Source organism: Mytilus californianus, unplaced genomic scaffold (assembly GCF_021869535.1).
Source record: "Mytilus californianus isolate M0D057914Y unplaced genomic scaffold, xbMytCali1.0.p SCAF_5, whole genome shotgun sequence".
Lineage (NCBI taxonomy): Eukaryota > Metazoa > Mollusca > Bivalvia > Mytilida > Mytilidae > Mytilus > Mytilus californianus.
The window spans coordinates 28,904,832-28,917,199 of NW_026262701.1; the positions used below are offsets into that span (position 1 = coordinate 28,904,832).

At 32.4% G+C, this 12,368-nt stretch overlaps 1 protein-coding gene across 2 annotated transcripts in view; it reads right to left on the bottom strand.

The window, feature by feature from the left end:
• Positions 1 to 12,354, bottom strand: part of LOC127702577 (heat shock factor protein-like) — a 33,133-nt gene extending 20,779 nt beyond the window's left edge. For both annotated transcript variants that reach the window (XM_052206831.1, XM_052206830.1), the window contains exons 1-6: positions 12,205 to 12,354; positions 9,667 to 9,775; positions 4,073 to 4,203; positions 3,091 to 3,221; positions 1,914 to 2,151; positions 770 to 883 (exon numbers count right to left, since the gene is read on the bottom strand). In XM_052206831.1, the coding sequence (XP_052062791.1) occupies positions 770 to 883; positions 1,914 to 2,151; positions 3,091 to 3,221; positions 4,073 to 4,203; positions 9,667 to 9,775; positions 12,205 to 12,330 (849 nt within the window). In that variant the 5' untranslated portion in view covers positions 12,331 to 12,354. The remainder of the gene's footprint in view (positions 1 to 769; positions 884 to 1,913; positions 2,152 to 3,090; positions 3,222 to 4,072; positions 4,204 to 9,666; positions 9,776 to 12,204) is intronic.
• Positions 12,355 to 12,368: the final 14 nt, after the last annotated feature.

Here is a 12,368-nt window from a genome sequence, read left to right on the forward strand (position 1 = left end):
TTTCTTAACTGTATCAACAATCTGCCAGCTAATGTCCAAAGAGATAAAAGACATTTGGAATTATTGTATTTCTCTTACTTTTCATTTCTTGTGAAATATTCAACATGTTCAACTGAAAGTAATAAGACAAGACAATAATGAAATTATCGCAAATCAACTTAACATGGCAGAATTTTCTTTTCATGTTATAACATTTCTAGCTGTTTTCACAGTGGATTTTTCTTGTGATTTTTTAACTATTCAATGTTGCATATAAGTGAAGACACTAGTTTCACATATTCAAGATGATTTATATTCTTGTTTTTCAAGATTGACTCTGGTAAAAGTTCTAAGTTTTAAAAGGTTTTATTACCTATAAGTAGCCATAAATGTATTGCATGAGGGCCTCAGGGAAGATTAGTTTTATAGCTAACTGTGTATAAACCCTCTTTAAATAAAGAATTATAATTATTATCATTATAAAAGAATAGACATTTCATTATGAGTTTATTCTTTATAATTTGTTTGATTTATTTCTCCTTTATGACCTTTTCTTTTGACTTTTCTATCCTAGGTACTGTGCATTCATCATTATTCATGGAATATCATTTTTTGTGGATTTTCTTGGGTAAATATAAACCATGAATTAAAATGTTCAAGGAAGTGCAAGTTTTTAATAGGCTGGTACGAAAACTTTGAAAAACGACCAAATCAAATATCAACGAAAAAAACTTTTTTCCTCAATTCATTACAATAAATGAATCCACAGAAATAGCAATTTAATTCTTACATCTGACAAATTGGAAGTTGCTGTTTGGTTTACAGGACTCCTATTCATAAAGACCTCCTGATCTGGTAGTTCTGATATAACAGGCCCTCCATCAGCATTCTGAGCACTTTCAGGCTGAAACCAAATCAGAACTGCAAATACTCAATGCTTTATTAAATACACAATACTATTTATTCATACCGATGACCTTGAAATATTTCATCAAACAAATTTTATTAATGATGGACACTTTATTGATAATACAAAGCAGAAAACTTCACTAATCTACAACACATATTTGTCCTCAATCCTTTATATTCTTTTTTTTGAAATTGCTCATTTAAACTTGTTTTAAATGAATGTTTTACATATGCACTATTTTTTCATAAACTGTTTAAGGAATACTCCTCGATATCATAGGGCTTTCAAGCCTTAAACTTGATACTTGATAATGTCAGTAACTTCCCAGTCTTACAATTAACTAGCTCATTCTCAATAAGTTTGATTCATATCACTTCCATTACCAGAAAAAAAAACTCTTTCTCTATATGCTGATTATTGACGTCATTTAAATGTATTACGGGAAAACTGGATCATTGCATCATTGAAGGGTCAAGGTCATTGTGCCTGCTTGACATTTTTCAAGCATTTGCATGTACTCTTTAAGTAAATTTTTTCACACTACCTACATATATATATATATATATTCATTTTATCATTAATAAAATTTATCTCAGCTGTGATATGAAAATGTATCCCAATTAAAAGATTCATCCCTTTGCTCATCTGACATAGATTTTATACCCAATAAGGCACAAATTGTCATATAACACAGTCTAAATTAAATACTTTCATAGAACAGGAATGGTTGGAATAAAACGTATTGTAAATTTAAAAATTAATGAGCAGTTTTTATTAATGGGAATAATGCGACTGTGTGAGTATTGAAATAATAAGAACTTGCATTATGACATCTGATACATATATATGTATGCAGTTTTTCCTTAAATCGCAATAATTAATCTTGAGTTTGTGTCCATTCTTCAAAAATCGCAATAATAAATGCATGCAACGATTTCCGACTTTACATTATTAGTGATTGGCATTCTTCCTACATGTCATTATTGAGAATAGTAAGAATTTATTGTAACTCTTGTTTACTTACACTCTGAACAGAATACACAGGCAGATCATTCTTTGCATATTTCTTTATTTTAGCAGGCGGTGAGGCTTGATTGGAGTCTGACAACATAAGAGGTCTTTTCCTATTCAAATTGAGGCCTATACCAGATCGACCTCCAACTAGATGGATCAGGAACTGGATTAACTTGTTGACAATTTGTTGCTGTTTGACATGTTTCTGTCTGAGAGAGGCTACCTCTCTCCATAATAACTCATTCTCTCTGTAAAATAAAATATATGGTTGCATGTTAAGTTTAGATCATATTTAATAAAGAATAAAAGAATCTATAAAATAATTGAAAATTTGACTAATGAAAAGATCTAGACACAAGTACATCATTAACAAACAATTATCCAAACATTCAGTGTTCATTTATAGACTTCAAAACCACTTTGTGACGCAATATGTTATTTGTATATCTTGGAGTAATGGTTATGCTTGGACTCTCTAGATATTCACACATCTAAGGGTGACTGGGGAATATAAATATGATCACTTAGGTCTCCTTCCGACCTGCAAAAAAATCCTTGCCATAGTAGGGCTAGGGCGTCTGTTTAGCTGTGCAGGATGTACTAGTACACAGAGACATCCAGTCAGAATGGGGGCGTTTCATCCAATGCCTCGTGTAGAAATAGAGCCATGCTCTCTGCACATTCAAAACCCTTGCAGCACTCTTTGAGCGGTCAGTAGGTACCCCCATTTTCCAGTGACAGAACAATTTCCCCGACCTTCATCCCAGACGGCCTCTATTACAAGACCTACCTATTGTATTCATTGTTTATTTGTTCCTGTCCTGAACATGTATGAAATATTTGCCACTGGGCATTAAGCAACCAATAATCAATCAATCAATCTCTAGATACTCTTTAATACAATTGTATAACCAGGAATTTCAAAATGGCTTTGATACCTTAAAATTTGATCACTGTCATTTTCTTATCTTTATTGCTTTATACCATTGTTATAATTTTATCATATCTAAATTATGCAATCAACAAATAGCTTACACAATCCAGGACCTTTTTTTTTTGTATCTGAAAATCCAGGCAAAGCTCTTATGCAGTATCAACACATCTGTTTGTAGTCTCACATTAACTTGATTATAATAAAAGTACATTTTCTTAAGGTATTTTTGCAGCATATTGAGTATTTTAATTACCTCTTCATTGACTGAAGTTTTGTATTGACAGTTTCTTGTTTTTCTCTCATCACTTGGACTTCTGTAATTACATTGGCCAGATCTTGTTGTGGAACTTCCTGGAGTGGCTCGGTTTTCACTTGTGCAGATGTCTGAAAAGTAAATATAGTTTTGAATATTTTAAAATTAAAAAATACCAGTACAGTAACTGAAATAGAAAATTTGTTCATTTAAGACCTTTAGTCCTAACATCTTTATTTTAATATTTTTTTCATTCCTATATGTCCCTGTTTTTCTGCATCAACCAATCATTTATTATATTAAGCAAAGACTTATATGCAGTGATGTATTTCAAAATTTAATAAAAGAACAGAGTTCCAATGTCCCCCGCGATGCACATATTTTATATTTCCAAGGTGCATAACTCTTTTAAAATTAAAGTGATGCCACCAAAATTCAAACTTGATCTGTGTTTTGTGGTAATAAGCATTGTGTATAAGTTTCATAACATTTGAGGCAAACTAAAGTTAGAGAATGGAAACCAACTTTGGGACGTACGGACGGAAGTACAGACAGACAAGGGTAAAACTTAATGCCCCCTCCACTACGACGGGGGCATAAAAAATCGATCGTCCACCATTATAGAACTTGTCCGAGATATTGCTGATATAAACCTATAGTATAAGTTTTATAAAAATCTGGCAAGAATTGTATCAGTGAGAGCGCTAACAAGACTGGATGGACGGACACACGGACTGACAGACGCCCGGTATTTCCATGTCCTACGCAATGCGTTACGCGGGGGAACAAAAAGACATGTTGTATATTTTGTAAAAGTGAAATACATATTTAGTTTTTTTATTCAAATTTTCACAGTGCATTAACCCCTTTTAATATGACAAGGATATAAGTATTTTTAATCAAAAGTAAATTTACTAAATTTAAAGTAACCTTCTCAAAAGAGCATTGATATTTACATATATACTATGTATTTGAATATTACCCCTGCTATTTTTCTTTTGATCTTATCTAACAAATGTTGCTGGCCTCTAATGAAGTACATGTGTTGGAACTCTAGGTCATCTGCTTCATCTTTGATTCCATGTTCTATGTGAGAAACTTTTCTAAAACCATCTGAAATAAAATTTAATAGTTGTATTCTTAATCCTATGAGATATAACTAAGGGATGTTCTTAAATTGAGGAGGGATTAGAGGCAAACACTTGAATTAATTGTGGGTGATTGCTCTTTCGTAGAATTTTGTAAGAATTCTTAGTACTGTAAATTCAGAAATTTTTACCAGGTTTTTATTATTGCGAATAATGTGACGGGGTGAGTATCGCAATAATAAGAACTCGAGTTCTGAAATCTGACACATATATTTGTATGCAGCTTTTCTTGAAATCTCATTAATTATTCTCACATTTTGGTCTGCCATGTCGAAATCGCAATAGTTTCTGAATTTATAGTATATTGAAATTTTATATTATGGGTGGTTGGTGTCTAAAATAAGTACCTCCCAAGGCTCCCCATGTGTTTAATTCTGGAACAGCCTTACTGGAAATTAATCCTCATTTGAGGAGTAAAGGGTTGAAAACTTAAATACAATGCTTCGCTGGGCGCAGCTTGATACGACCGCAGAGGTCGAACCCTGAACAGTTGGGGCAAGTATGGACACAACATTCAAGCTTGATACAGCTCTGAATTTGGGTTGTGATTAAATATTTGACACAGCATAGGTTTCTGACACAGAAAGAATGTGGTCTAAGAACTTGAATTTTTTTAATTTACCTATTATGGTCCAATATCCAAAATCAAAATACATGTTTAGATTCAGCATATCAAAGAACCACATATATTCAATTTTTGTTGAAATCAAACAAAGTTTAATTTTGGACCCCAACTTGGACCAACTTGAAAACTGGGCCCATAATCAAAAATCTAAACACATGTTTAGATTCAGCATATCAAAGAACCCCAAGAATTCAATTTTTGTTAAAATCAAACTAAGTTTAATTTTGGACCCTTTGGACCTTAATGTAGACCAATTTAAAAAATGGGACCCAAAATTAAAAATCTAAATACACGCTTAGATTTGGCATATCAAAGAACCCCAATAATTCAATTTTTGATGAAATCAAACAAAGTTTAATTTTGGACCCTTTTGACCTCAATATGAACCAATTTGATAGCGGGCCCACAAATAAAAAATCTAAATACATGGTAAGATTCAGCATATCAAAGAACCCCACATATTCAATTTTTGTTGAAATCAAACAAAGTTTAATTTTGGACCCCAACTTGGACCAACTTGAAAACTGGGCCCATAATCAAAAATCTAAACACATGTTTAGATTCAGCATATCAAAGAACCCCAAAAATTCAATTTTTGTTAAAATCAAACTAAGTTTAATTTTGGACCCTTTGGACCTTAATGTAGACCAATTTAAAAAACGGGACCCAAAATAAAAAATCTAAATACACGGTTAGATTTGGCATATCAAAGAACCCCAATAATTCAATTTTTGATGAAATCAAACAAAGTTTAATTTTGGACCCTATTGACCTCAATATGAACCAATTTGATAGCAGGCCCACAAATAAAAAATATAAATACATGGTAAGATTCAGCATATCAAGGAATCCCATATATTCAATTTTTGTTGAAATCAAACAAAGTTTAATTTTGGATCCCAATTTGGACCAACTTGAAAACTGGGCCAAAAATCTAAAATCTAAATACATGTTTAGATTCAGCATATCAAAGAACCCCATATATTCAATTTTTGTTGAAATCAAACAAAGTTTAATTTTGGACCCCAACTTGAACCAACTTGAAAACTGGGCCCATAATCAAAAATCTAAACACATGTTTAGATTCAGCATATCAAAGAACCCCAAGAATTCAATTTTTGTTAAAATCAAACTAAGTTTAATTTTGGACCCTTTGGACCTTAATGTAGACCAATTTAAAAAACGGGACCCAAAATTAAAAATCTAAATACACAGTTAGATTTGGCATATCAAAGAACCCCAATAATTCAATTTTTGATGAAATCAAACAAAGTTCAATTTTGGACCCTTTTGACCTCAATATGAACCAATTTGATAGCGGGGTCCACAAATAAAAAATCTAAGTACATGATTGGATTCAGCATATCAAAGAACCCCAAATATTCAATTTTTGTTGAAATCAAACAAAGTTTTATTTGGGCCCCAATTTGGACCAACTTGGAAACTGGGCCAAAAATCAAAATACATGTTTAGATTCAGCATATCAAAGAACCCCATATATTCATTTTTTGTTAAAATCAAACAAAGTTTAATTTTGGACCCTTTGGACCTTAATGTAGACCAATTTGAAAACTGGACCCAAAATTAAAAATCTAAATACACGGTTAGATTCGGCATAACAAATAATTAAATGTGGTCAAAGATTTTACAAATCTAATGCGCCATACTGTGCAATTAAAGATTACTTCTTGAAATTTTTCAATATTTGAAATTTGAAAAAAAAATAATATTTGAAGAATAATTCTTTTTAATTTCTGAAATCTGAAATGAGAAAAAATTGACCCCCCACAATTTCTTTTTACCCCCCCCCCCCCCTTTTTCCCCCAAAAAATTCTTTCCCTCAAGATATGGTCATAATCTCAATTCAAATTTCCAATGGAGTTTGCAACCATAATTACCCATTTAAATTTACCATAGTGCTAACTTAATCTATTTTATAATAGAATTTAAAATATAGTGTCAAATCTTTCATATGGATTTTTTTGTGAAAAAAAAAGATGCAACATTTGCAGATATTTTTACTGGTCTTCCTTTATAAATATGCATTTCTTTAAACATAATTTAAAAGCAGTGTAAGGGAAGTAACCAAAACGTTGTATTTGGATTACCTCCCTTACACTGTTTTAAATTATCTTAATTGTTCATTAACCATTACTTTATACATAATTTAAAAGCAGTGTAAGGGAGATAATTTCAATGATGTATTTGATTTATCTCCCTAACACTGCTTTAAATTATGTTTTGTACTAAAGTATTTGTCCATTAACCAGGACAACCTTGTTTTTCCCCCTTTTTTGCCCCTAATTCTTAAACGGTTTGAGCCATAACCCCCCAAAGCAAATCCTAACCATCCCTTTGTGGTATGGAAACTTGTAGTATAATTTCAGAGAGATCCATACACCATTCCACAGTTATTGTCTGGAAACTAGAAAATGCTTATTTTTGGCCCCTTTTTGGCCCCTAATTCCTTAACTGTTGGTACCATAACCCCCAAAATCAATCCCCACCTTCCTTTTGTGGTATTGAACCTTATGGTAAAATTTCAAAGAGATCCATTCACTAAAACTAAAGTTAGAGTGCGAAAACTAATGCGTCTTCGGACGACGACGACGCCAACGTCATACCAATATACGACCACAAAAAATTTTTTGCGGTCGTATAAAAACTAGTTTAGTCTTTTGTTCAAGTGCCTGTCCTGAGTCCAGAACCTTGTCGATGGTGGTCTTCCAACATATGTCATATCTTATTGATTCTTGTCCTTTGGAGAATTTGTTACAAATAGTGTAATTAGAGCTTGACATATTTTTTTCACACTTATCTATTGTGGAAGACTATATGGTCTTGACATATTGTTTTCACATTTATCTATTGGGGAAGACTATATGATCTTGATATATTGTTTTCACACTTATCTATTGTGGAAGACTATATAATCTTGACATATTGTTTTCACACTTATCTATTGCGGAAAACTATATGATCTTGATATATTGTTTTCACACTTATCTATTGTGGAAGACAATATGATCTTGACATATTGTTTTCACACTTATCTATTGTGGAAGACAATATTATCTTGATATATTGTTTTCACACTTATCTATTGTGGAAGACAATATGATCTTGACATATTGTTTTCACACTTATCTATTGTGGAAGACTATATGATCTTGATATATTGTTTTCACACTTATCTATTGTGGAAGACTATATGATCTTGACATATTGTTTTCACACTTATCTTTTGTGGAAGACAATATGATCTTGACATATTGTTTTCACACTTATCTATTGTGGAAGACTATATGATCTTGACATATTGTTTTCACACTTATCTATTGTGGAAGACTATATGATTTTGATGTCTTTTGTATTGTCCGTCTAATAGATGAACAGTACACACAACGTGATTAAGTTAAAAATCACTTATGGGTGATTGTTTGCAATGACTGCAATTAATTGTAGGTGATTTACTCGAAAATATGTTTATGTATATAAACTGTGATTTCATTTATTTTTGTTGATATTAGACTTCATAGTTCTGCCTACATGTAAGTCTATGATCGAGGGTATAGAAAATTTGTACTTCCTTGAATATTTAAATTTGTGGTTAACGCTTACCCATGAAATCCACGGAAATTGGTATCATATGTATAATAATGAATCAACAGTACATGAAAGGATTGTAAATCAGTGTCATCACTCTTAATCACCAGTAGTTTCACTATGATTCACTCTACACCACTAAGGGAGATAATCAAAATCACCTAGTTAGTAGTGAATACTAGACATTGCCTTCTTTTCTTATAACAAATGTTACAATGTCTGATACTGTAGCTGTATGTGAGGCCATATAACTGCCAGGGTTTCCACTGGTGGTCGCCAATTTCACATTTTGCGAAACAAATAAAATAAGTGGAGATTCAAATTCATTATTGGCGAAGGAAAAATAGTGGTTCAACTTCATCAATCTTGTTTAGTTTTTTTTAGTTTTTCTCAGTCTTTATCCCTGATCAGACAATACTGGAATCTCACCTTTCTTCACATGTTACAATCTTAACAGAAAATCAATAATCAGCTAATTGCATTTTATAGCTATCAGCAACAATGGACTAATTAATAAAGGTGTTGATTGTTGATTGTATTGTTTAATGATATTGTGTGGTTAAATAGCATTTCATGTCACCTAAAAGATTCAACTTTGATAGAAATAATTGTTTAGAAGTTGGAACTTCAAAATTGTTTTAGCGACACAGGTGTTTGAAGTATAATTATACGTCTCAACTTTTTCTTTAAAAAGATGGTCCTGGGAAAAAAAGTGTTTTAATGAAAAATGCTCAAAAGCAAGAAAAATCTCTGACTTTTGTTTTTATCCTTCAACTAGATGGGAAGTATCTAATAAACTTATTGAAGATGAATTCCTAAATTCCAAGAAGTCAAATATAAAGATTTCATGATAAAAAAATAAATAAAAAGTAAATCAGAAATGTTTGTTATCATAAGTGTGTTTATTTGAATTACACTGTAGATTAAAAAAAAATATGTAGAGTTATTAAAGATGAGACAACAATGCTGCCAACTGAATTTTTTCTAAGAAGGAAAATTTTAAACGAAAATATGTTAATCAATGTTAATGTTAGTTGGTAAAAAAAAATTGAAAGTGGCGAAAAAAATATTGCTTTGGCAAAAGAGGTAGCGAAAAAAGAAAATTGACCCAGGGGAAACCCTGATAACTGCAACTGAACTTACATATGTAAAAACACCAGTGTTTGTGAATAGGGACATTACAAACAAACTACTTACACATATTTAGTTGCCTTATAAAGCTGGCAATATTACTGTGCTTGAAGTAATGTGGTAGAATGTCCTTGGCAAATCTGCCTTGATCATAAACATGGAAACTAGTTCCATTCTGAAATATAAATACAGAATGTTCACATCAAAGGACAAAACATGGTAAAACCAATAAGATTATATAATCAATATAACAGACAATAAAAACTCACAAGTCACTGGATTTCAGGGAAATGTTTTCCTTAGCACAAAAGTAAAAAGAATGCTAGCTTCAGGTGTATGGAATGGTGCTGCAGATGTAAAAGGCACAGATTCGAGGCAAGGTAGTTGGTGAAAATTTTCCTGAATAGACTTAATAGTGCTAGATGAGGGATTCTGAAGCAGCAAAACCAGAAAATCACTTTGGACTCAGAATCCAAAAAGGGATTACAAATGTATATAAAAAACGCAACAGAGAAAAACAAAGACTGAGCAACCCAAACCCCACCAAAAGCCAGGAGTAACCTCAGGTGCTCCAGACGGATAAGCAGATATTGCTCCACATGAACAGGTGCTGTATGCATTTCCAAGATAACTTTTTATTAATTAAATTTGAAAATTGATACCGTTTGAACACGTTGATGGTACAGTCCTGCATTTTTATTTATAGAATAGATTGCAATTAAATAAACCTGAATTTTCAACTTGGATAAATTGGGTCATGTGTGTCCAGTTAATGTTTCCTGCAGCTTTTGAAAAGGGCAGGGTCATCTTAGAGCGATTGGCTACACTTTAAAGGCACCCTTTGCAGGGAAAACTACACTTTCAGGGAACTCTTTACATAGATATAAAGGCACTGTTATGGATAGGGATTTAATTGAAATATACCATTGTTTCATATATATTTATTGGTAAGAAATAAAGATATGTCTATTAAGTTATTAATTTAATTCCTTTTTGTAATAGAATTATCATATCTAGACTCAGCTATTAGAATCTAATGCTTGATAGTGCAACTGCCTCATTTCAATCAATACAATGTAACTTCAGATTTAAAATTTAATACTGGATCACTGAGGCTGATTGTCTCAGGATGTGTTGTGAAAGTGGACATTTCATGACCAAGAGCGTGTGCATTGCATTTTAGCTGCACAAAAGAATTAGTGCAAATTACCTTTTGGATCTCACATATTTATACCAATCAAAGCTACCTTGCTCATAACTGTACAAAATGTTAAATAGGCTATTCAAGGATTTGTATAGCATGACTTACTATACATGTTCTTGTGCTATTCATCTTTTTTTCCATAAAATTCTGTGTTATCTTGTTTATGGTTTTTTATTGAAACGTTGTTGATTTTTTGTACTAATTAAAACAAAATAAGCTATATTCTTAACTTTAATTTTATTCAGATAACAACAGTATGAAAGTCATTGTAAACTACATCCAATCGTCTTGGCCGACCAAATAGTATAAATAGAAAATATATACCAACAGCTGATTGTTTACGTAATCAGTAGTAACATGAGTAATGTTCATCCCATGCATCGCAAAATTATAGCTCAAACGATAACCAAGTTCCCTTTTAAATTGTCTAGTTTAAATTTTTAGAGGTACAAATCAATGTTGTCCTTCTTAGATTCAATCATGAACCGTATTTGTACTCTTGTCACTTCAAAATTATTCAAACATCAAATATGAAATCCAATAACATGTCGGCCATTTATATAAATTTTGATTTTGTCCCAAGGGATTCATAACTCGAAATGGTGTTAATAAAAGATATATATCGCAGAACAGATATTTAATTACTGCAAGGCGTTATATAATACGTCGGAAAAGGGGCATGGCACCAATTTTTTTCTTAAAAAGGACAGGGCGTCAAGAAAAAATGGCAGGGCGCCATGCCACGGAAAATTATCCTGTGGCGGCAGGGCGATTATCCTGTGGTGACCCGTGTATACACCTTATCGCTATACACCTTATCGCTATTTGGAAATCTGTCCCGCTTGACCCGAGAATCTGTCTCGCTTGAACTTTTGACGTCATACAACAATCACTTTTCCATTGTGGCGTCAGATATTTTCTATTATGACGTCAAATTTTACGGGAACCTTTGTGATGTCCAGTAATGGCGGACAAATAGCGATAAGGTGTATTCCCGCTTGACCTGAGAATCTGTCCCGCTTGAACTTTTGACGTCATACAACAATCACTTTTCCATTGTGGCGTCAGATATTTTCTATTATGATGTCAAAATTTACGGGAACTTTTGTGATGTCCAGTAATGGCGGACAAATAGCGATAAGGTGTATTGTATCATGTATGTCATGTGCAACTTTTTGTATGACTATGCATGTATCAAATCAGGATCATTATACCTCACATGTCTCAATTTCCTATATTTATTGATAGTGTTTTTAATTTCTTTACAAGTGAACGGGCAGTCAAAAAACAAATGTTTCCAAATCACCAGGTAAATTAAGTGAACTGAATTTGACAGCGTGAAAGTACCCTCCCCCTTTTTTGTGTATTTATAGTGATTATATCGTGTTGTTGTAGTTTACCTCGCCCCAACAAATCAAATCATCGACCATAGGGTTTTCCACAAGTGTCCATAGCTTTGTTAGAAAGGCTGGAACAGTACTTGGCATGTTTTGAGCAGTGTTATTCACAACGAACATTTCCGACATCACGAATTCAGATATTTTGTGTTAGCGCATGTGCCAAT